We start from the raw sequence: 25,340 nt of genomic DNA, 5'->3' as shown, positions 1-25,340 counted from the left end.
TGAGGGAGATGCAGGGATTCAGGTGACTCGTATGTTTCCTCCTCTTCCTCTGGAAAGGGGACTGGTGTTCAGGGTTGTCACTGCCCTGAAATATTAATAAGAGCAGGAGGAAAAGAGAAACACTTGAGTTGAGGAATGTCAGTCCTGTAACAGGAAACTGTCTTAACAATGACTGTGGGTGTAGCAGCCTTTGCCTTTTCCCCCTCTTTTTTTTCTTTGCTTTTTTTTGATTTTCAAATTAATTTCGGCCCTGCCGAAAGATAAACTATACCTTTCTAAATAGGATTTAGAGTTACTTTCACAAGACACAAGCAAATCATACCTTTGTGTCGTACCTTCCCCCAGCCTTCCCCAGGTTATTAAAGTAGCGTGTGTTCACTGCATACTTTTGGAAAATACAGAAAAGTATAAAGAGAAAATAAAAATTGCCTGCAATTATATCAGCCCAGATATGACCACTCTGAACATTTTGGTATAAAAGTGGCCAAATTTTTTTTCTAGTTAAAGGAAGTTAAGGGACGTTATCGAGGAGCGACGTGCCCAGGGTGACAGGTAGAAAAAGGCTGATCACAAAGCAGCACGTACAATATGATCCCAGTTCTTCTGCTGCAGAAATACACGCGTTGACTCTCTCCCTGCTCCTTCCCGCTCAGCTCTCCCACCAGGCCCGCGACCGCAGGGCTCCTCTCCCCAGCTGTTCCCCGCACAGAACCCTCCGAGCAGTCACTCTGGAAAGGAAGGATCCTGTCCTTTCCCTCCGGAAACCTTCCCACTGTGCTGGGGACGAGTTCTTGGCCTCAGGTCCCGCCCTTTCCCGCGGTCGACGCCCTGGCCCCGCCAGCTGGGTGGCCTCTTCTCAGGCTTCCCAACTCCAGCCCCCCCTTGCCTGGGTGATGCCCTCTCCTCTTCGGAGGCTTGTCTTAGTGTCATGGATTCAGAAAAGCCTTTTCTGATCCCCGGTCTAAATTGGAACCCCCTGTTTTCGTTCTTTCATTACGGTGGAAGTTCCCTCCGTGGCGTTCATCAGAATTTGTTTCTATGTGTGTAGTTGTGTATTTTGTTCAGTAACCGTCTCTCCCTTCAGGTTTCAGACCCATGAAGCAGTGGCTTTGTTCTGGTCACCATCCTCTAGGCCCTAAAACTGTGCAAACCCTCAGAAGTGAAGGGATAAAGGTTTCATCATAAACATTTTTGTTTGTAACATCTGTGTTATATTCCATTGTTCAAACAGATGTTCTGTAATTTATTGTAAATAACTGGTGTTAAAAGGTAAACCGAGGCATATTAAACATTTTAAGAGTTTATTTGAGCAAAAATCTGTTTGAGTTGGACAGCAGCAAGTCGGAAGTGTTAGGAGCTCCAGTGACCAGGCGGGGGACAGGGAAGCAGGAGGTGCCGCTGGGCTGCAGCGAGGCCTGGCCGCCGCGAGGGGTGGTGTTTCGGGCCCGTGCCCCGGCTGACGTGGCGTCAAACCACGCGGGGCTCGCGGCCTCCTCGTCTGAGCAGCTCAGCGCTGGCGATGAACAGCCTTCTGCGGGAATCATAACGGATTTCACTGGTTTCCTGGGAATACATTTTAGAAATGGAATTACTAGGGCAAGTGATAAGAGCCTTTTTAAAGTTTTTATTTGCGTCGCCACATTTCTTGAGAAGTGTTTAAATTGCACTTACGCTTTCAACCCTTCCGGCAATGAATGAGATCTGTCTTGGACTCGTCCCTGACCAGAAGCTCTCCTTCAGTCATTGTTTAATGAACATTTGCCCCGATGCCTGCTATTTTTTCCTCCTAAGTACCCTTCACATCTCTGTGTTTTCCGTGCTAACACCCTGCCCTTCCCTAGATTCTCCTGAGAAGTCCCCCGACCCGCATTCCTCCTGGTGGCCTTTTCCTGGAATGCGGCCGCAGCCACCCCCTTGGGAGCCGCTGCCCTTCCTCATCCGACCTCGTCCTTTCTGTCGTTGCCAGGCACACCCGCCTGCCCCGGCCGTATCCCCCTCCTTACACCCGCCTGCCCCGGCCGTATCCCCCTCCTTACACCCGCCTGCGCCGGCCGTATCCCCCTCCTTACACCCGCCTGCGCCGGCCGTATCCCGCTCCTTACACCCGCCTGCGCCGGCCGTATCCCCCTCCTTACACCCGCCTGCCCCGGCCGTATCCCCCTCCTTACACCCGCCTGCGCCGGCCGTATCCCGCTCCTTACACCCGCCTGCCCCGGCCGTATCCCCCTCCTTACACCCGCCTGCGCCGGCCGTATCCCGCTCCTTACACCCGCCTGCCCCGGCCGTATCCCCCTCCTTACACCCGCCTGCGCCGGCCGTATCCCCCTCCTTACACCCGCCTGCGCCGGCCGTATCCCGCTCCTTACACCCGCCTGCGCCGGCCGTATCCCGCTCCTTACACCCGCCTGCGCCGGCCGTATCCCCCTCCTTACACCCGCCTGCCCCGGCCGTATCCCCCTCCTTACACCCGCCTGCGCCGGCCGTATCCCCCTCCTTACACCCGCCTGCCCCGGCCGTATCCCCCTCCTTACACCCGCCTGCGCCGGCCGTATCCCCCTCCTTACACCCGCCTGCGCCGGCCGTATCCCCCTCCTTACACCCGCCTGCCCCGGCCGTATCCCGCTCCTTACACGCCGGCGGCCTCCAGGCCGAGTAACTGCCCCGCACGCACTGTCCGTCCTCCCGCTGGGGCCTCCCCGGCAGCCCCGCTGCATCCCACCCCCCCAAGGCCCCCTCCTTCCGTGGCCCATCGTGTGGCCTCCTTGGGCAGTGGGTTCCCGCACGAGCCGCGTTCTCCCTTCCCTGAATCCCCGTTTCCATCAGGACCCCCCAGGCAACCGTGGTGGCTTACACGGGGTCTTAGGGATTTGCTGGCCCACCTGGCACGTTTCGCAGGTGAATTAGCTGAGAACCCACAACAGTGGAAGGAATCGGTGAAATTAAACATGGATCAGTGGACGTCACACAACCAAAAGCATAGAAAAGATTGAAGAGAAGTAAACAGAATCTCGGCGGCCTGTGGCACAATTCCGAGGGGTCCAGGATGTGTGACGTGTGTGAACTGAAATCCCTGAAGGAGAAAGGGACAGAAAAACATCTGAAGCAGTAATGGCTGAAAACTTCCCAAATCTGGTGAAAACTTGCAGGTACAGGCAGATCTCAATAAAACGAGGCTTTGCTTTGTCGCGGCTCACGCACCGGGGGGTGGGGCTTAAGTGCAGGTACCACTGACCCCTGAACGACTTGGGTTTGAACTTCACGGGGCCACTTATCCACAGATTTTCTTCAGCAAATGTGTCCCACACACTCTGGTTGGTTGAATCCGCGGACGGCCAATTGTACAGCTGTGCACGGGTTCTCGGCTGTGTGGGCAGTTGAAACCTCTAACCAACCCCCATTGCTCCGGGTCCGCTGTAGCAAGGGTCCTATATTCTTCCTGACACAGTTAGAAATCAACATTTAAGTAGGTTGTGGTAAGTTAAAAACGCATGTTACTGCCTTTAGAGCAATCACTAAAATACAGTTGGAGGAGACAGCGCTACAGAGTCAGTGAGGAATTAAAGCGAATGACTAAAGCAGCATTTGATGAACGTGGAAGGAGCCGGGGAGGGAGGAGCGGAAGAGTGAAAACCAGGTGGGTCAGTAGGAATGCAGACCTAATAAAGCCATAGTGATCATCACCCTCGATGCGTAAGGGATTAAGCACTCCAGTCAAAGGGCAGAGACTGTCACACTGAATAAAAAAGCAAGATCCACCTCTATCCTGTCTACAAGGCACACCTGTTACAAGGACAAGGCCACAAAGAGACTGAAAGCCAAAGTCTGGGGGAAATGTCTGCCCTGCAAACCGTAAACATAAAGTAGATGTGGTGGCGCCGTTGAAATCAGACAGTACCCTTCAAGGTGAGTGTTACTTGAGACAGAGGGACACAATAATAAAAGGCCAGTACGTCAGGATGGTGTACCAGGGAGAACACACCTGAAGGCAAAGCTTCAGGCTCTATGGGGTGAGGTGTGCCACGCGCGAGCTAAAAGGAGCAATAGACAAATCCACGGTCGCACGTGGAGGGCTTCACCTGGCCCTGCCGTGGTCGTCGGAGCGGCAGACGAGGATGGGTGGGATGCAGGACACGCAGCTCCGCGTCCCTCCCGCCTGGAGCGTCGTGCGGGGGTCCTTCCTCCGCGCTGAGGGTGGGCGGCCCCGCCCCCCGTGAATCAGCCGGCCACGCACATGTAGTGATTCTAGACGCTGACGGGGACAGTCGAGGCCCGAACTGGGTAGGTCAGTAGTTTTGATCCCGACCCAATAAAAACCAGACAGGGTTTCAGGGTGCTGTGCCTCCCGTCACGGACAGAGCTGAACACCCGAATGACCCTACGTCTGGGGAGGTGCTGAAAGGCACTTGCTGAACGAGAAGGTGCCACCAGCTTGGGCGCCTTCCCTCTGAAGATGCCTTGCATGGTGTTCCCGCAGGTGCGCCCGTGCTGGCCCCCCGACACCAACAGAAACTTCTCCGTCAGTGTACTTGAATTCTAGGTCATTAACGGTGCAGAACTCACCGGGAGTAGTAAATAGTAGCTTAGACGTATAGGAATACTGACGTAGTTGATAATAACCTGTTAAATACATAAAAATCCATGAATCAAAAAGCAAAACAGAATGAGACGGTCCGTCAGTGGGCAGCCGCAGCCTGCCGGGTTCTGCAGTGGGCGCCCGGTGGGCCCGGCGGAGGCTCCCAGGCCCTTACTGCCCGTGGGGGGCGCCTGCGTTGCCCCTGGCGGCTCGTCTGAGTTGAAGTCTGCGCTGAGCCTGATACACGCCTGATTTGGAGGACTTCGTGCAAAAAAGAGAATGTAAGATATCTCTGTACCTTTAACATTGATTGCACTTGGAAGAGACATATGGGAGTAAATAACGTATTAACACTAATTCCACTTTTACCTTTTTCTTCTTAAATGTGGCTACAAGAAAATGAAAGTTCCTCTGTGGCCCGTGTTAGCTTTCTGTCGGGCAGTGGTCAGTTGTGCCAGTGAAGGCAGGCGGTCAAGCCCTCGCTCACTCCCTGCCCAGACCTCGTGCACTAGAAATGTCAACCAGCTTGGAAAGGGCAACTCATACTTTCATGACTACTATAGGTGTATTGTTTTCAAAATCGTAATTTATGTTCGTTATAGAACATCCTAGACATTGTAGATGAAAATGAAAGCAGCTGAAAATCTTACCTCTGAAAGACAGCCACTGATAAGATTACGGTTTTAACATCAATATTTTGATAGATAAGCACTTTCAGTCTTTTATGTGTGTGTGTGTGTGTGTGTGTGTGTGTGTATATACTTTATTTATTTATTTCATCTGCGCGCAGGTTTTCTCTAGTTGAGGCGAGAGGGGGCTACTCTTTGTTGCGGTGCGCAGGCTTCTCATTGCAGTGGCTTCTCTTGTTGTGGAGCACGGGCTCTAGGTGTGTGGGCTTCAGTAGTTGTGGCACGTGGGCTCTAGAGCGCAGGCTCAGTAGTTGTGGTGCACGGGCTTAGTTGCTATGCGGCATGTGGGATCTTCCCGGACCAGGGCTCGAACCCGTGTCCCCTGCAGTGATAGGCGGATTCTTAACCACTGCGCCACCAGGAAAGTCCCATATGTATGTATTTTACAAGAAAACAACTTTTTGATTTTTACTAAAGGCTTTAGGTTTATCATCCCATGAATTGCTGCTTCTTTCCATATACTGGTTCTTTTTCTTCTTGTGTTTAAGTCTGTTCATGTTTTTTCACAGTTGAATATTGAACTTTTCTCTGTGCAGGTGTGTAACTCGCTGTGGCATCCCCACAGGATGCCAAGATACTTGCTTTGTTTTTTCCAAAGTCCCCCGATTCTTTTTCTCGTAGCCAGTAGCACAGAATGTGTCATTAACTGGACCTCTGTCCCATCCTTTTGGAACCCTCAGATCTTGTTTCACTGTCGGTCCTCCATTTCACGACTCAGGAGCCCCGTGTTCCTGTTGAGGGTGGCAAGCTCCCCGCCCGCAGGCGCTGTCGGGTGAGCAGCTGATCCTGAGCGAACCCGGTCCCCACCGCGGGCACCGCGCGAGGCCGGGCTCTGCGAAGCAGGGCTCGCGGACTGGACCCTGATGCTTTATTTCTTGTGCAGTTGTGTTTTATTCTGCCCCACACGGTGTCTTACCCATTTTTTAAAACGTCTGCTGCCAGTTTTTAAAAATCAGGAGCTTTCACATTATAATTTTGGAAACAACCTAAATGTCCATCAACAGATGAATGGATAAAGAAGATGTGGTACATATATATACAATGGTATATTAACCATGAAAAAGAATGAAATAATGCCATTTGCAGCAACATGGATGTAATTAGATATTACCATATTAAATGAAGTTAAGTCAGAAAGAGAAAGACATATCATATCGCTTATATGTGGAATCTAATTTTTTAAAAAGATACAAATGAACTTATTTACAGAACAGAAACAGTCTTACAGATATCGAAGAAAATCTTATGGTTACCAAAGGGGAAACATGGGGGGAGGGATAAAATAGGAGGTTGGGATTGACATACACACAGTGCTATATATAAAATAGACAATCAACAAGGACCCACTGTATAGCACAGGGTACTCTACTCAGTATTCTGTGATAACCTATATGAGAAAAGAATCTGTAAGGAATGTATATATGTATATGTATATAGCTGAATCACTTTGCTGTACACCTGACAGTAACACAACATGGTAAATCAACTCTACTCCAATAAAATTAAAAAAAAAAAAAAGATTGCCTAAATGGGGAATACCAAACACCAGCCACTGGCAAAGCATCCAGCTGAAGAGTAAAAAGGGGAATTTTTATTACTTTTTTTTTTAATATATGATGAAGATAATAGATGTGTCCCAGAAAAAGTCATTGTTTCTTTGAAAGCAGAGCCTCGACGCTTTTTTCTCCCACCACAGAGTATCTGGAAAATCCCTTTGTGAGTAAAGTGAGGCTCTTCTGTTCTCAGTCAGGGCGAGTAACTCTCTAGCAGCTCCAGTTTCTCAAAAACACGTGCGTGAAGGCTGTGCTTTTCATTGCGGTGGCTTCTCTTGTTGCGGAGCACAGGCTCTAGGCGTGCGGGCTTCAGTAGTTGTGGCACGCAGTCTCAGTAGTTGTGGCTCGCGGGCTCTAGAGCGCAGGCTCAGTAGTTGTTGCGCACGGGCTTAGTTGCTCCGCAGCATGTGGGATCTTCCCGGACCAGGGATCGAATCCGTGTCCCCTGCATTGGCAGGTGGATTCTTAACCACTGCACCATCAGGGAAGCCCCGTTACAAGTGCTTTGAGCGCCCCTCCTTCCCACCTGGTCCTTGCTATCACTGTGGCTTTGGGTAAGTCGCTAATCCGTCTTACTCTCTCGGTTTCTGCAGCTCTGACACATGGCTGGCGGCACTCAGTTCTCGGGGTGATTGTGGCCGACAGGATGGGGCTTAGATGCAGGGCCCTCTGTCCACACATTCACTCCACAGGCCTTCCTGCTGCTCATTTCCTTACAAATCTGCCAACAGCCTGTACGTGCGACTCTCCAACAGGGGTGCTAATGGCATCTTTTAAGAGCATCATTTTGAAGTGGGACCACTGCTAGGTAGAAAGTTTGGCTGGAAGATTTCCTAGTGGAGCTCCGGCAGGTATTGATGAAGCTTTCTGTCGTTTTTGGAACTCTTAACTCTGCAGCGGCCCAGATGTTTGAAATTCCTGGCCGAAGGCAGAGCCTCCCATTGTACGGACCCGTCCCCGAGGTGGGTCAAAATAGCTGTTTTCTCAGAGAAAACAATCGTGCGCCTCCGAGCATGAGCACGTGTGTGGCTATTGTCTGGTGTTGAGTCCGCTGCCTGTGGGCACGTGACCAGCTGGAGAAAACACGCCTCCCTGTAACGAGGAACATCCCTGCAGCGGTGTCACACGTGTCCGTGGAGGGTGGAGAGGACACGGGTTCCGACCCGCAGCCGGAGCTGACACACACGCACGGTCTCTAGAAGCCCGTCTCAATAGAGCCGAGAGAAGGAAACAGATATTTTTAAACAGCAGCCAAAGAAGAGGTGAGAGGATGTAAGGGGGGTCGTGGGTCCCAACACCAGAGAACCTGGTGGTTACCTGGCTGCGTTTCTGGAAGATCATCAGGCCCCCATCGCTCTGAGGTGCCACCGTGAACATGTTGGTATCTGCTGTGATTTTTTTAAAATTTACAAAATGAGGTCATATCGTATGTGCTGCTGGGTTTGTTTGCTTTGGCTTGTGTTGGAGGCTGTTCATACCTGGGAGTGATGGCCACGGCGCTGATGGCAGGGGCTGCGCTGTAGGGTGACTGGCTGGAGGCCGGGCTCACTGCTGCCCACGTCCGGGCTTGGCTTCTCCGGGGGAGGGGAGACCCTCAGCTCTGTGAGGTGTGGCGGCGCCGAAGGGCCGTGTCCTGGCTCCCTTGACCCCCTGCCTCACTCCTGTGCTGCCCGTCTGTCCCTCGCTGTGCTGCAGTCTCCGGTCGGAGCTTCGGGTTCAGTGTCCCCGGGGGAGGGGAGGGCCGGGCCGGGAGGGACCCTGGGTCCTCATCCTCTCCTGCCCGGTGGGCTCACAGCTTGCTTCTGGGCGCTTCACCCCCTCCCTCTGGCTTCTCTATTCCAAAATGTCCTGAGGTCCCTTCTCCACTGTGACTGTCACGTCAGAGCGCGGATGGAAAGTGATGAGAGTGATTTGGCGGCTGACGCACCAGGTAGGAGCCGAAGCCCCGTGTATGTTTTTGTGACCCACTTTTTGTGCTTGGCTTGTTTTACTTTACAGTATATCGTAAGCATTGCCCCGTGTCATTTTATTCTCTGACACACCGTCTAAAAAAACAAAGTGTCGTATTCCAGTGACTTGATGATAGACCTTGGTCTATTCTGGGGTACTCGGGTTGTTTGAACATTGTCTCCCGTAAGTGACAGCCAGTGGGTAGGACCCTCATTAACTCTTTCACTGCTGGACGGGACCCGCTGGGCCACAGGAGGGGCTGTTTGATGCAGGAGCAGGTGCAGAGGGCAGTGGTGACTCGGCGCCTGTAGAGCCTCCGGGGCGGAGACCACGCAGGGCCAGTGCTCTGCCCGTCCTCGTGCGCTCACGAGATGGGGCCGCCAGGGCAGGAAGGGCTGGGCTTTTGCACGTCTGTTCCCTCGTTCGTTCATGGCTTTCCGAGCGCCCAGGCAGTTCCTGTCTGCCAAGCCGTGGACACAGATGTGAGCAGGACGCAGCTTCCGGCGAGAACTTCAGGAGAAGCAGGCGGGACTGTGGAGAAGAAGCACAGGCCGTGCGTGGGGCAGGCAGCTCTGGGGCTGGTTTTCCTGTCAAATATGCTTGTGATGGCTGATGATGATGTAATATCACAGACGTTCACAGAAGTAGAGAGAATGATGTAACATTTTCCCACCTTGTTCCAGAGACCTTTGGGAGAAACACTGTGTCACACGGAGCAGCTTCTCTGTGCCTCCGTCCTGGGTTCCTCATTCCCATTCGTGTTCGGTGCTGGTGCTTCAGATGCGTTCTGTAACCGATCTGCAGTATTGTTTTACAAGTTTTTTAAGACCCCTGTATAATATGATTTTGCAGCTTCCTTTTTCCGTCCGCATCATGTTTCTGAGGTTTATCGACGTTGATGGACGAGGCTTCCGTTCATTGTAATTGCTGTCATTTCACCGCCGCTTACGTCTCCGTTATCCCACTAATGGATGTTTAGATCGTTTCCAGTTTTCCATTCTCGACAGAAGTGCAGCACGTGTTCTCCTGTGTGTCTTCTTGTGAACACGTGGGGACTTTCTCCGGAAGTGGGGTTTGTGGGTCACAGGATGTGAGCATCCCTGACTTTACCAGATGCTGTCACAGTGTTCCGTGTGGCTTACAGGTCAGCATCTCGTCCGCAGCCTCTGCGGGGCGGTCTTCCCTGTCCTAGCCAACACTTGGTGGTGTCAGGTATTTTAAATACTTGTCAATCTAATGAGTGTGCGATGGCCCCTTGTTTTAAAAAATGCAGCCTCTGATCACTGATGATGTTGGACTTCTTTTGACTATTTGGGTTTTGAGTTCTGACTTTACCACTGACTGTATGAACTTGGGAAATGATTACTCATTCTGAGCCTCAGTCTTCTGATGTTTTAAATTTATTTATTTATTTATTTATTTTTGGCTGTGTTGGGTCTTCGTTTCTGTGCGAGGGCTTTCTCCAGTTGCGGCGAGCGGGGGCCACCCTTCATCGCGGTGCGCGGGCCTCTCACTGTCGCGGCCTCTCCCGTTGCGGAGCACAGGCTCCAGACGCGCAGGCTCAGCAGCTGTGGCTCACGGGCTTAGTTGCTCCGCGGCATGTGGGATCTTCCCAGACGAGGGCCCGAACCCGTGTCCCCTGCATTGGCAGGCGGATTCTCAACCACTGCGCCACCAGGGAAGCCCCCTTCTGATGTTTTAAAAAATATTTTATTTATTTATTTGGCTTCGCCGGGTCTTAGTTGTGGCACGAGGGATCTTCTTTGCCGCGTGCGGGATCTTTAGTTGTGGTATGCGGTATCTAGTTCCCCGACTAGTGATTGAACCCGGACCCCCTGCATTGGGAACTCGGAGTCTTAGCCACTGGACCAGCAGGGAAGTCCCAGTCTCCTGATTTTGATAAAATACAAGCACCTACATTTTAGGGCGATTCCAAGACTCGGAGACCTCGTGCACAGCTCCTGCTCCCTCTCTGTCTCAGCCCCGAGTCCTCCCACCAACAGGGCCCACGAGGCTGCGCCTCCGTCGAAGAGACCCTCCCAAAGGCTGGTCTGCAGCACGAGAGGAGCCGAGGTCCCCCTGGGCTGCGAGGACCCTCCCGGGAGCCCAGCAGGAGTCCGTGGGGACCTGGACAGTGGGTGCGTCTGAACGGTCACGCCGGCCCCTTAACCTCCCCCATCCCCCTTAGACTGTGCTCTCCACAGCGCAGCCAGGGGACCCTTTTAAAACAGAAGTCGGATCTTGTGCTCCAAACGGTAGGTGGCTTCCTGCCTCGATCAGGGTGAAAGCCAGCGTCCTTGTCCCGGCCTACTCGATGGGCTTTCACACTGGGGGTCGACATCCATGTAAACCCTGAAATCAGTTTAAAGGATTTCAAACATGTTTTTTAAAAAATATTTATTTACTTATTTATTTATTTGGTTGCCCCGGGTCTTAGTTGTGGCACGCGCGTGGGATCTACTTCCCCGACCAGGGATCGAAGCCAGGCCCCCTGCATTGGGAGTGCGGAGTCTTACCCCCGGGACCACCAGGGAAGTCCCAGTTTAAAGGATTTCAGAACCACGGGGTAGAGTTGGCCAGAAGGTGCCTGCATAAGCAGCTATGTGCCTGTGTGCGGAGCTCCCCAATATGTGTCCATTTCAAGGTTACGCTGTAACTTTTTCTTTTTAATAGATTGTTTTTTGTTTTGGGTTTTTTTTTGTTTGGTTGGTTTTGTTTTTGGCCGCGTGACGCTTGCGGGATCTGAGTTCTCCAACCAGGGATTGAACCCGGGCTACGGCAGTGAAAGCGTGGAATCCTAACCACTAGGCCACCAGGGAACTCCCTAACTTTTTCTGAAAATTACGTAAAACCTAGCCTGGAAATTTGTCTTCAGTACCATATTTCGTAATTAAACATTTTTGTAAATTTCGCTGTATCTTTCAAGGGTGTAGAAGTAGCAGAAGACTGTCTTCCTTCTTAGATGAGCCCATAGCTTTCTCAATCGCCCCATTTACTTGATAACATTTTAAAAAACAACCACAGAGAAGAGAGCTCCCTGAAATCTGCATGTAGACGTCCCTTCCCCTTGAAACCTGTGGGCTGACGGTCCCCAGCAAAGTGGGACGGAGGCGGTGCAGAGGGCTACAGGACACACAGGAAAAGAGCAGCTACTCGTTTAAAGCGCAGAAAGGAGCTCGAAGGTCTGTGACTGAGGATGCTTGGTGGGGAGGCCCATGTGCTGTCTGTGGGTGAGACGTCTGAATGGCAGAAGTTGATGGTGGCCCTTGTCTGCACGGGAAGAGTCTCCCCACACACTCAGGCCACTGAATTTCGGGAGCCAAGGCTGGCTTGTAGCCGATGAAGAAATCTGTTCTTCCAGAATCTCGCTGAGCCGCTGGCGCTTGAGCTCTGCTGGCTGGTCCATCTCCCGGCGTCCTGACGCCCAGTCGCGGCGCAGGTCTGGCCTTCGCGGCTCCGTCTTGTGTCCGCAGGTACCAGGCGGCGGGCAGCCCCCGCCCCCGTCCCCTGGGCCCAGGGTCCCGCTGGTCACGCACTGGACTGCCACCTCCTGCTTCGTCGTCCGGCATCGTGGGCTGAGACAGAAACCAAATCCTTTCCTTCGTGAAAACCTTGTAGCGCTGACAACAGAGTTCCCAACAAGAGTGCGAGCCAAAGCTTCCCATTAAGCCCCTCCTTGATTCCCCTCCTGGCCCCGGAGGACAGTGGCCGGAGGCCCTTGGTCCTGCCTTCTCGCCGGTGTCTTCTCTCTACCCTGTAGAGTCCACGGTGCGGTTCAGAACCAAGTGTGCGGAGCTTGGAACTTGGCAAGCCCTTCCTTCTGGACCCTTGTCCTGACCTCCGATCCTGCCCTGAAAGGAGCCGGGGCCCTGCCCAGCGGGGGAGCAGGAAGGCTGGCCCTGGGCCCCGTCGCACCGCGTGCCCCAGTTCAGACCATCCAGTGAGGCTGTGTTGTCCCCAGGCTGTCTCCGCCTGCGACCTTCTCTTCTGAACTCTGCCCACCCCCAGCTCCACCCTCTGTCTGGCGTCCTCAGCTCAGGCTTTGAACGCGCCTGTCTCTCTAACTTAGCGTCAGGTTCTTTGTGTTGGGACACCACGGACCTCTACCCACTCGTGTCGCCAGGCCCTCTGGCTGGTGGTGACCAGCTCCCCCCTGGAACCTGTCTTCTGTGGGGCCCGCACCGTCTACCCCTGTGCTCTCTGCCACGGGCTTCTTGCTTCCCCCAGAACTCAGAACGCCAGGGCTCGTCTCTCCCTGGCAGAGATGGTCTGGCTCCTTCCTTGTTTCCTGGGGCAGAAGAGAATGTCCTAGAGATTTTGTGAAAGGGAGGCACGTGGTTTTGTGTGTGTGCCTATTTATTGGGTGACTTGTGCAAGCCCGGTTTTAGAGGACCTGTCGGCCTCCCTAAAAGCAGGCATGTGCTGGTGAGGGTGCGGTCAGGGGTTTCCTGCCAGGGCACCGGGGGGGGCCATCCTGGGGAGGCCCGGCAGAGCCGGTTCCCTGAGCCCAGCGGCGGGCCCACTGTGTCCACGGGCAGGTTCATGCCGCTGACCGTCCTTAGGAGGCCCTGACCCTGGGCAGCACATGTGCTGTTAAAACTGGTTCCCTACCCTTTCCTGGAACATGGCAAAGTGTTTTTGTATGTTATATTCTATTTCTCTATGGCTTTTCATTATTGACAAAAATGGGAGTGTTTTTTTCAAAAAGAGGTTGGACCTAAGTTATCATAATAGGCATATCCAGGAGTGTAGCGCTCCTTTAAGAACAAATCCCACGAAGACATAAGAATGGTTTTGTAGTTAAATATTAACCCAAGTAAAATACTTATTTAAGGGCCTGTGAAGTTGCAAGACCATGTCGAAAGCAGTACTTCCTGCTGACTGTGTAGCCAAATTATGATAAATAGAAGCAAAGTAGGTATTTTATTATTGGGCTCATAATAGGACAACTGGAATAGCCTGCTGGATAGACTGAAATAAAGACATTTAGGTTCTCAAACTTCACTAATCACACCAGTAATCAATATTATGATAACATTCTCATTTCCTCTGTGTGTGTGTGTGTGTGTGTGTTTGTGTGTGTGTGTGTGTGTGTGTATGTGTAAACTCACAGGGGATTTTGGTAGTTTCCCTGGAATGGGTCACACCTCCGCTCACCTATCTCAATAGTGCCAACAGTAAAATCCTTAATGTTTTAGCAAACATCCCTCGAAATCATGGAACTTTACAGCTGAAGGGAGCTTTGGGATGACCTTGGGAAATCTTGCCCTCTCATTGGACTCAGCTATGATGTGAGGATTTTTGTCATCTGCCCACAATTATGTAGCTCGATAACACTGGCAGCTTTATTATAACGGAACTGGACGTACGCATAAGTATTCTCATCATCTTACGCTCTTTAACAAGAAGAAATCATTGCATATTTCAACATAAAACTGTCAAACTTTTTTTCCTCATGTTCTAATCAAGCCCTTGTTTGTAGACGATGCTCACATTTTGCACGTCACTATTTCTTCATGTTGTTTACACTGTTGAAAGTCGCACATTTTGTTCACTGCTGTGTCCTCTGTAGAGAAGAATATTAGATGCTTAGTGCTCGTCCAGCAAGAGAATTTGGCCATAGCAAGTATTTTGGGGGCTGCATTAAGTGTATCCCAGGGAATACATTAATTATAATTAACATAATCATTCTCTCATTGGATTATTTAAGCCCTTTCTACTCCTGCCCCACACCCTTCTGTTTGAGGGGCTGATTTATTGTATTATATCTAATTCCGACAGACATCTTTATGCAAGTTGATTTTTAAAATAGGATTCTTTTAAATTGGCCTGAGAATTTTAGGGAATAAAATTATTAAATCAGGGCACACGTTTAATAACTTTTGGTACTTGTTAACAAATAGTCACCTCAAAGGACCAAAAATATATGACTGTGAAGAGTTTCACCAGCCCATTTGCCTTTACAACTATTTGGTTTTGGTGTTAACAATTCAATATGAAATGCTATTTTATTAAAAGTGTTTCTTTGATCCTTGGTAAGGTTGAGCATTTTCCATGCTTGTTTAATTTTAGCCCAAATTTCTTCTTCATTCCCTACCTATAAGTCACTCTAAAAAACATCTTTTTCCTCGGAAGCGCTCAGTGGGCGCCCTGCCCCGCGGCCTTGCTGCAGGGCCGAGAGCCGCAGTGGTGCCTCATCTTCTCGACACCCACTCACAGTTCAGATTCAGAGGCCACTTGCGGGTTTTCTTGGCGTTAGTTTTCTCTTCTCATTCTCCGGGAGCCGCGCGGGTGCCGGGTGTGTCGGGCTGGCTCGGGATCCACCGCTCCGCGGGGGCCTGCGTCTCCGGCTCGGGCCCCAGGCAGGCTGGGTCGCCCTTTCCTTCTCCGTCACAGGCAGCCACCCGCCCTTCAGGCTCCTGGAAGCACCGCGGAAACGGCAGGGCGCAGCTGCCCTGCCCCCGGGCTCTGGCGCTGCGGGACTTTCAAGCCGGGCAGCTCGGGGGGTGGAGCACAAGGGACAGAGGGAGGGCAGGGGGGAGGGGACGTGGGTCTAGAAGCCGAGGGGCGCGGGGGGGGGGGGGCGCGGGGGCAGCCGTGCAGACCCTGGGCCCCTGCGCACCGGGCTCCCGGACGCCGGGGGCAAGCGTGCGTCCAGCTGGGGCGGAGCTCAGGGGCAGGGTGTGGGCGTTCCCGGGCACCGCTCTTACAGGGCACGCCACGCTGCTGGCCTGACGTCTGGGCACTGGAGTCACAGAAACGGGGTCCTGCTGTCTGGGGGGTGGAGGCGAGACAGGGTTGTGATTCCTGATGGATTTAAAAATGATCCCGAGTTTCCTGCAGTTTGTGGCTTTTTTTAGTATTTATTTATTTACTTATATTTATTTTGGCTGTGCCAGGTCTTAGTTGCGGCATGCGGGATCTTTAGTTGCGGCATGCGTGCGAGATCTAGTTCCCTGACCAGGGATCGGACCCGGGCCCCCTGCATTTGGAGTGCGGAGTCTTACCCACTGGACCACCAGGGAAGTCCTTTCCTGCAGTTTTAAAAGCACGCCTATACATATATGTCTAGTGGTGTCTCTGAGAGTTAATGTACGGAAACTGCACACTTGCTAGATTTGGTGGAAGGGACAGACAGCAAGGGCAAGACTGCCTGACTGGGTTGTTTAGTAAACAGGTGGGCTCATTAGCGTGGTCGGGTGTGTGATGGGTGTATGGTTAGTTGGTGGGTTGTGCGATTCGAAACAGCCCTGTGAGCACGTCGGTACCTGTGGTTGCCTCCCGGTGTTTTTACTGGTTAAGTCCCTCGATTGGCGAAGCGTAAGGAAGGTTGGAATCTTGAGGCTGTGAGGCGAGTACGCAGCAGGGAGTTTGAACACACACACAGTCTGACGTGGTTGGTCCTCAAAGTCAACGCTTCCTTGACACGTAGCCGGTCTGAAGCGACGCACACGTGTGGCCGGTCACCCCAGAGAAGCCAAGGCTTTGGTCCTGTCCCAGACACAGCAGATGGGCTCTGTCCGCAGGGGGCTGGCTCTCCCCTAGCTCGTGCCCTTTCCTTCGATCCCAAGGCAGCTCTGGCTACCGCTGCCCAGCCTCGCCAGCCGTCCCTTCCCGATGCTCCCCCCAGAGGCCGCCTCCCCCCCAGCCCTTGGCTCGCGGGCGGGGCTCTTCCTGCCTCTTCTCTCCCGAATCCCCGAGGACACAGGCACAGGTCACGGCCGCGTGCACGCTTTGTCCAGCCACCCCGTGGGGCCCGGCCAGGATGGAGTTTAATATTATGTACACAATCAGTGGATGTGAAGCACCCGAGTCCTTCCCGCCCCGGCGTTAGGGGGGTGGGCGCAGCCCTGAGCCACATGAGGGTCAGGCCCCCAGGCTGTCGCAGTCCTAACAGAGGGGCAGACACACAGGCGCGGGGACAGGTCCACTCTGTTAGCCTCGAAAAGCCCCTGGCCCGGCAGGCGGGGACAGCGGCTCATCCGTCCTCAGGGCCCGGGGCATCTCCTGGGTTTCTGCTGTGGCTCTTTGCTGAGCGGCCTCTGTCCCCTGGGGTCCTGGGGTCGGCCTGGGGTCCTGCTGCCTGCTCACTGCCTTGTCCTCTCCTATCTGAGCTACGGCAGTCTCTGTCAGTGCTCTCAGACCCCTCCCCTCCTGTCACCACCCCCTTCCTGCATTTGCAGTTCCCTCCTCCCCGCCCGCCCACCCCTCCACCTTCAGAAGACCCCTGTCTGTCCACAGAATCCCCTCTTGCTGCCCCTCCCGGTTCCATCCTTGAAGGCTGGCTGCCCTGTCTGCCCACAGCTCTGCAGAGCCGACCCAGGGCGCCTGGGCCACAGCCCTCGCAGCCCTCCCCCTCCGGCCTGCGCACCCGACCACGGTGTCTGCAGCTCTGCCCCTGGCCCATCCTCTCACTGACCCCCGACCCTGCTGGAGAGCTCCCGCAGCTGCCTTCAGAGAGGGGGCCCGGTCTGTGGTGCCTCCCCGCCGTCCCCTCCCGCCTCCCCATTCTCCCCCCTCCAGGCTCCTGCTCTGACTGTACCACCTGCTGCCAAGAATACCTTTCCTCCACCGAGCCCTCCGGCTGCCCAAATCCCGGCTGTCCTTGAAGAGCCGGCTGTGCCTCCGTCTGGCCTGTGATCAGTCCCTGGTCCCTCTCCGTCTGGCCTGTGATCAGTCCCTGGTCCCTCTCCGTCCTCTGGCCCTCTTCCCCGGGTGCTCACCCCGCCAGCAGTGCTGGGGCCTGTCCTGGGCTGATGTCCTCTCTCGCCCACCGCCGCCCGCATGGGCACGGGGCACCGTAAACAGTAGACGTGCAGCTCTCCCCTCGGGGCAGGGGGTCCCTCCCCCAGGAAGCCTGGGGTGGGGAAGGCCAGTTCTCTGACTTCCACAGGCCAGACGGGAATTTCAGTCCAGTCACAGAAGCTTTCTCAGCAGGAGCAGGACGTACGGTCTTCCAGGCCCATCGTCGCGGTCTGGGGGTCAGTGTGTGTGAGGTTGTCATCGGCCCCTGAGGACACGTCCCCAGTGGTGCTGGCTCGGAGCCGGGCGCAGGGCGGGAAGGCAGTCCTGGAGGCTTCCTGTCGAGGGGGCGCGCACCCAGGCCCCCACTGACGTCTCTGTGTCCGCCCCACCCCCAGGAGATGGCGGGCAGGGCCCTCAAGCAGACCGGCAGCCGCAGCATCGAGGCCGCCCTGGAGTTCATCAGTAAGATGGGTTACCTGGAGCCGGGCAAGGAGCAGATCGTGCGGGTCGTCAAGCAGACCTCCCCAGGTGAGCACGCTGGGGGCTGCGGGCAGGGGCCATCCTGACGGTCGCCCAAGGGCGGGGACGGCGGGTGGCAGATATGACACTGAGCTGGGTGCTTCCTACTTGCTGGGTTTGTGGACTTGTTTTGCTTATGAAAGATCGGAAAATTCACTGGATATTAAAATGAGGCAACCCCGCAGGTTCTTTCTGCTTTCTCTTGGGCTTGTGGGGGAGTCTTTGAAGGGGCGGCTTATTTCATTGATTCTGAAACACACCGTTTCCCACCCTGTGCCCTCTGAGGGCAGGCTGCCCAATGGCAGGCGCCTCCGGAGCTGGAGACCTTGGGCAGAGGTGTGGGAAAGCCCCCTGCTGCCCCTGGGGAGGGCCAGAGGCCCCAGCACCGGATGTCCTGCCTTGCTGGCTGCCACTGAATGTTTGTTTGCTGGTAGAGCAGATGGGGCCACTTTGGGGACCTGAGGTCCCTGGGTGTAGTAAGGGATTCAGGATATTGAACAGGAGTGTTCCCTGTTTTGTGGGAGACCTTGGATAAGCCCAGTTCATCTGCTGAGGGGGAAACTGCACGGGCTTTGTAGCCGTATCTTCCTTGTGAGGAGGACACAGGTTTCTGTTTTCTTCCTGACTGAGGAGTTCCCTTAAACAGTGCCTCGCTGGCCACCGTGGCCAGACTCTGAGGGTCCCGGGGTCTGTGTTGCAGTCCAGCCCCTCAGGAGGCAGCGCCCACTCTCTGATGACCCCGCACCTACCTCGCTCGTGGTCTTTCTGATGCATCATCTTAGCCTGAGAACACAGTGTCATTTGCTGTGGCTTCTGCTGGAAGCACAGCTGCAGAGGGTCTGGGCTCGGCCAGGTGCTCCGCGGGGGCGTCCTCGGACAGGCAGGGCACGGCCTTTGGACTGGGAGCCCAGCGCTGCCCTCGCGGCCGTCACTGGCGTCAGGGGCCTTCCCAGGCCTTCGGCCGCGGAGTAGCCGTGCCGCGGCGTCAGCCTCCCGTTCCCTCCTCTGCAGGAAAGGGCCTGGCGCCAGCCTCTGTGCCGCGGAGGCCGAGCTTCGAAGGAGCAGGTGACCCTTTCCCGCCCTACGCCCAGGTGAGCGGGCCGGCCTTCGAGGGCCCCGCCGCCCTGGAGGAGGCGCCCCGCCAGTACCCGGACTTCCTCTTCGCTGCCGTCGGGCCTCACTGCCGTCCACACCCACCCAAGGGCTACGCCGCCGCCGGGGAGGCCGCCGGGATGAGCCTCCCCAGCCCCGGGGGCCCGGCGCCCCCGCTGCAGGGCCCGCACTACAGGGCCCCCCTGCTGGTGCCCGGGGAGCCCCTGGGCTACGGCGTCCAGCGCAGCCCCTCCTTCCAGAGCAAGACCCCGCCGGAGGTCGGCGGGTACGCGGGCCTGGCCGCCAAGGGCCCGGCCGTGCAGGTGCAGGTGCAGCCCGGCCTCGCGTTCCCGCCCCCGGGCGGCGCCGCCGCGTACGCGCCCCATCCGCACCCCAAGCAGCCCCACCCGGTGCACGCGGGGGGCCCCCGGGGCGCCGTGTTCGCTGGCGACAGCCCCCCGCCGGGCCTGGCCACCCCCTCCCGGACCGGCCTCGGCGCCGAGCGGTTCGAGCCGAGCGCGCCCCCCGCGCCACAGTGGCCGAGCGCCGGCCTGGCCCGGCGGGACTCGCTGCAGAAGCCGGGCCCCAGCAGGACCGGCTCCTTCAACGGCCACCAGGCGGCGGCCGCGCCCTCCCCTAACGCCATCACGGCCGTGACGGCCGCGCACATCCTGCACGCGGTGAAGAGCGTGCGGGTGATGAGGCCCGAGCCCCAGACGGCCGTGGGGCCTTCGCACCCCGCCTGGGTGCCGCCGCCGGGCCCCGCGCTCGAGGGCCTGGAGCCCCAGGACGAGCATCCCCCCGGCCCGGGGGGCGCCGAGGCGCGGGGCCGGCCCCCGCCCTACCCCCGGCACCTGCTGCGGCCGCAGGGCCGCGCCGAGCAGTACGACGTGGACGGCTTGTGCGCGGGGCTGCAGCAGGGCCTCCGGGGCAGCCGGGCCGCCGAGCCCCCCGACGGGAGCCCCAGGAGCCCCAGGGGCGCCAAAGGGGAGAAGGCGGGCAAGGACCGCAAGCAGATCCAGACGTCCCCGGTGCCCGTGCGCAGGGGCTGCCGCGACGAGGAGAAGCGGGAGTCGCGCATCAAGAGCTACTCGCCGTCCGCCTTCAAGTTCTTCATGGAGCAGCACGTGGAGAACGTGCTGAAGACCTACCAGCAGAAGGTGGCTCGCAGGCTGCAGCTGGAGCAGGAGATGGCCAAGGTGGGCCGTGGGGTCGCCGCGGGTCCCCTCGTGCTGCCGCTGCACGCACCTCCCCTCCAGGCCGGTGGTCTCCCGGGGAGGGGGGCTGGTGTCGGGGGTCCCAGCCGGAGAAGTCCCGCAGGTCGCGCTCCCCTTCCCCCTCACTCTCGGGAGGGGATGGGCTCTGCCTGATGTGCCGGCGCGCAAACCAACACATTGGTTTTTATGGTGTGTCCTTACTCGTGCACAAATCCACCAAGTTTTTCTAAGTGCTAAGGAAACATTTTGAAAGAGTAGAAAGAAAGTTTGAGGTTTTATACATTGAAATTGTGGGATTTATAAAGAAAAATATATCTAGTAGTGATTCATCTATTCCTGAAGTCTATAGTTAGCAAATAAGGTTCGAAATATACCCTAGTTGGCACTAAACTGTTAGAAAAGGTAATTATTAATGAAATTATTTACATTAAAATGCTATGGTCAATTTAAATCACACAGATCCGGTAACTCCAAATTCTAAAAATAAGATTTGTGCCCTTCCCGCTGTCCCATTTTCGTTGACTTTGTTTTCCCATTTTCCCCTGAACTATTATTAAATTATTACATTGCTCTGAGAGCTCCAGGAATTTTGTGGTCCCCTTTCCCCCAGATTTTTATTAATATAAGTTTCCTGTAGTTTTTAGAGCCTAAGGTCACTTGGAGAAAGAACTCCCTGTTATTATGTCTTCCCTTTCGATTCCAGATCTGTGACTCTGTGTGGATGTAAAGAACAAAGAGTTATTTTCTCGCTTGTAGTGTCTGGCCCCTGGTTTCCGCGGACCGATTGGGGTCCCCTCGGTTCTGGGGCCTCTTCCCCACCCCCCTCCCCCCTCCCCCTCCCCCTCCCCCTGGGCTCTGCCGGGGTGACCCTCCCCTGTTTCCTCCTGCGCAGGCCGGGCTCTGTGAAGCTGAGCAGGAGCAGATGAGGAAGATCCTCTACCAGAAGGAGTCCAATTACAACAGGCTCAAGAGGGCCAAGATGGACAAGTCCATGTTCGTGAAGGTGAAGACCCTGGGCGTCGGCGCCTTCGGGGAGGTGTGCCTGGCCTGCAAGGTGGACACGCACGCCCTGTACGCCATGAAGACGCTGAGGAAGAAGGACGTGCTGAACCGCAACCAGGTGGCCCACGTCAAGGCCGAGAGGGACATCCTGGCGGAGGCAGACAACGAGTGGGTGGTGAAGCTGTACTACTCGTTCCAGGACAAGGACAGCCTGTACTTCGTCATGGACTACATCCCGGGCGGCGACATGATGAGCCTGCTCGTCCGCATGGACGTCTTCCCCGAGCAGCTGGCCCGCTTCTACGTCGCGGAGCTGACGCTGGCCATCGAGAGCGTCCACAGGATGGGCTTCATCCACCGCGACATCAAGCCGGACAACATCCTCATAGATCTCGACGGCCACATCAAGCTGACAGACTTTGGCCTCTGCACGGGGTTCAGGTGGACGCACAACTCCAAATACTACCAGAAAGGTACCGTCTCAGGCCAGGGTGGACGCGGCTGTGCCGCCCCGGGCCTTTCCTTCCCCTCCTGGGGCGCCGCTGTCACTGGGTGATTTTATAATTTGGTGTGACATCCTTTTCTCCCTGAAGAAGTCGTATGACGTGTGAGGTGTTTTCTTTTTTGAGTTGGTGGCTTCAAATTTTGCTCATACGTTTTTAGGACAGTAGGCCATAGGGTCTCGTGGGGCCTTGCTGAGGGGCCATCACTCTGCCCTCCTAAAACAAGCCTTCAAAAACAAGCCTCCCAGCCTCCCAAGGAGCCCTCTGTCACAGCCACCCCGAATCTACCTGCAGGCACAGACCTGGCTGTGGATCCAGCTTAACTCCACCTCCTGTGGTCCTGCTACCTCGAAAAGTCAGCAACAGCTGGTCATTATCTTATTTATGGCTTGAATTTTTATAATAGTTATTTTAATACTCTATAGCTCAGGCTTCTATTCTTTAACTCAAAACTAATCCTAAATCATTTTATTCATTCCCATTTTTTGGCACTGAAGTCGTTTGTGTTCATATTTTCTAAATCCTCTCATGCTTTTCCGTGCCCGTCTTAAAACATGTCTATCAAACAGGTGGTGTTAGCCTTTGAGACGGGCCTGAGAGGCCCTGGGGCTACCATCCTACAGTCCCCGAGCCTTTCTCACCGGCCCCGCACTGTCACCCGGCACAGGGCACCCAGCACGGGGCACAGGCCCCGTGGCCGCCTCCCCCATGCTGCCCGTGTTGGCACGGGTGTGCACCTCACGGCTTGGGTGCGAGACCCAGGACCTCAGCCACCTGCGAGATGGCGGGAGGAATCTTTCTCTCACTGTGTCAGGAGTCGGGTTGGATTACTTTTCCTTTCGAAGCTATGGGTTTGTTGCATTGTTGAAGAGTGAAAATTAACTTTTCCATTCTCTTCTTTCCTCGCCCCGCTTCCTGGGTGAAAGGGAGTCACAGCAGGCAGGACAGCATGGAGCCCAGCGACCTCTGGGACGACGTGTCTAACTGCCGCTGTGGAGACCGGCTCAAGACCCTGGAGCAGAGGACGCGGAGGCAGCATCAGCGGTGTCTGGCTCATTCCCTGGTTGGGACCCCAAATTACATCGCCCCAGAAGTGCTCCTCCGAAAAGGTGTGTGCTTCGGCCCCGCACCCAAGCCAGCTGACCTCTGAGGGTCCCGAGCCCCAGCTTTCAGAGACTCGAAGCGTCCCCACTGTGTCTGTGCTCACAGGAGCCCGAGAGCTGGATTCTTTCCTTAGCAAACACAGCCTCCAGTGTGTGTCCCTCTGTTTGGGAGCTGCCTTTGCTTCTGGGCCGTCTCCACTTGCCCCTCCTTAGGCTGGAAGTGACAGGCTGGGTGCGAGGTGGGCTTGCTCCCTGGAGCCCAGAGGAGTCGCTCCAGAACTGGTTTTGACAGACTCGTGTGATAGACAGGACTGGGGGGGCTATGCGGGGGGGAGGGGGGTCCTAGCTGGGTCAGCCAACTTCACTGGTCAACAGGTGTGAGGATACAAACACTGTGTCCTCCAGTTCTCCGCCGCAGGTCCAGAAGCACCTTCAAGGTAAGATTTGGGGACAGCAGGGCTCCGTCCCATCCAGCGAGGCGCCTGGCCGAGCACAAGAGGCATCTCTGACAGTCAGCTGCAGGGCCCGCAGCGGCTGCGTCTGTTCATCTGATTCCGTATGATGAACCCAGAGAGCAGTGGCCTGTCTGTTCTCACGTGTTGTTGCCAGTCGTTGGAGCCAGGACCCTCGGTCCTCGCCCGTGTTCTCTGTGAGCTGTGTGCCCCAGCGCGGGTTACTAGCCTCTCACGGCCTCACGCGTAACAGCAGTGCCTTGAGAGGTTAGAGTATTAACCTGGCTGCCCAGTAAAGGTCTCCCCCTCCCCCTCCTTTCAAAGAGGGAGGGGTGGGTGCTGGCTTGTGGGGGAGGACACCCGTCTCCCCCAACCCCCCCGTTCGCAGCAGCCCAGCGGAGCCTCCGGGGCCAGACGGGCAGGGGCTGCAGGTCACACTTAGCAAGAATTCGGTGGCAGCAGGACCGGAGCGGGGCTCGGACTGGGACGTGGGACAAAATTAAAGATCAGCCTCCTCCGCAGCCTCCACGAGGCCGCCCCGCCCGAGCCCCAGGCCGCCGGAGCCCTGCGGGGGGGCCTGGCTCCCTCGGTGCCCCCAAGGGGCGCGACAGGTGGCAGCCGTTCCCTTTGCCAGTTTCATCCCCTCGGTTCTCCCAAAACCTCCCCAGGAAGCCTCCCCGAGAAGCCTCATCACTGGCCTCACCTGACCTCACGTCACACAATTTCTGCTTTTTAGTTTCTACGATTTTAACTTGCGTCTGTTCGTGTTCTTTAAGCACCTAAAATTCTGGTTAGTATTGTTACTAACAATAACAGTAATCTTTTAAAATTAAAAAGCCTTTTATTACAAGAGCATCCTGTGTTTATCACAGACTCACGGTGGAAAATAAGAAAATGTCGTGACCACGCTCCTCCCACGTGGAGACCGTGGACGCCCCGGCAGCGTTTTTCTCGCGGACTGTTCTGAGACCCGCATGGGGGAGGCGGTGACGTCACGCGGTCACGCGTGCGCCGCCGTGTGCGGAGACGGTGGCATCACGTGTGTGCCGTCACGTGCTGGGGGGCCGTGACGTCACGCACGCGCCGTCAGGTGGGGCGGTGACGTCACCTGTGCGCTGCCTGGGGCTTCCCCGCTGACGTGAGCCGGTTCTCTCGAGGTGTCTGAGGAGGGCGTGTGCGGGGTGGCAGCTGAGTGACGCTGTCTTTCAGGATACACCCAGCTCTGCGACTGGTGGAGTGTTGGCGTGATTCTCTTCGAGATGCTGGTGGGGCAGCCGCCCTTCCTGGCGCCGACTCCCACGGAGACCCAGCTGAAGGTAACGGGGCAAGTGGTTTTCTGATGAACCCAGGAGGCTTAGGCCAACATTTGACCTTTTATTCCGAATAGTGTAGGGACGTCAGTTGTATGTCATGGGATGTTGTCGAGTGTTCTTGTTATTACCTATTAATTTTTTATCTGGGTAAGTAGAGGCACAGGGTCAGAGCTGAGTTGTGATGTGCGCGTGAACCTGAACCATGGTCGCCTGCCGACGTGGTGCTCCCAGGTGAGAACTAGGAGTGGGCGAAGCACCGAGGCCGCAGGTCTGGGCCCAGCGGCAGGTGCCCCGTGCAGCAACCAACACGGCTTTGTGACTGTGCCCGAGGAAATCGGTTTGATACTTGGATGTTCTGTCATTACCGTTGGCCAATTATAAGCTATGTGTCAGGCTAGTTGTGCACATTTCTGATATTCATTTCAAATAATTAAAAAATTACTCGGTCAAGTAATAACTCAGTACTAAAGAATTAGTTTTAGAATGATAGCCATTTATTCTCTGAAATGAATGATTTGATTACTTAAGAAAGACTGAATAGAGAACCTGATGAAACCTTTGGAACTTCTCAGAACAGTGCCCTTACACATGTTCACTGACAGTTCTAGGATGATTCACATACCCCAGAG

At 55.3% G+C, this 25,340-nt stretch overlaps 1 protein-coding gene across 1 annotated transcript in view; it reads left to right on the top strand.

Moving 5' to 3' along the window:
- Positions 1-25,340, top strand: part of LATS2 (large tumor suppressor kinase 2) — a 44,273-nt gene that overhangs the window by 14,163 nt on the left and 4,770 nt on the right. The window contains exons 3-7 of the mRNA XM_059902506.1: positions 17,906-18,038; positions 19,041-20,320; positions 21,231-21,813; positions 22,770-22,952; positions 24,608-24,714. Of these exons, the coding sequence (XP_059758489.1) occupies positions 17,906-18,038; positions 19,041-20,320; positions 21,231-21,813; positions 22,770-22,952; positions 24,608-24,714 (2,286 nt within the window). The remainder of the gene's footprint in view (positions 1-17,905; positions 18,039-19,040; positions 20,321-21,230; positions 21,814-22,769; positions 22,953-24,607; positions 24,715-25,340) is intronic.

The sequence above is a fragment of the Balaenoptera ricei genome, chromosome 18 (genome assembly GCF_028023285.1).
Source record: "Balaenoptera ricei isolate mBalRic1 chromosome 18, mBalRic1.hap2, whole genome shotgun sequence".
Taxonomy (NCBI): Eukaryota; Metazoa; Chordata; class Mammalia; order Artiodactyla; family Balaenopteridae; genus Balaenoptera; species Balaenoptera ricei.
The sequence above is the reverse complement of the archived record's forward strand: the minus strand, read 5'-3'. Positions and strand labels throughout refer to the sequence as shown.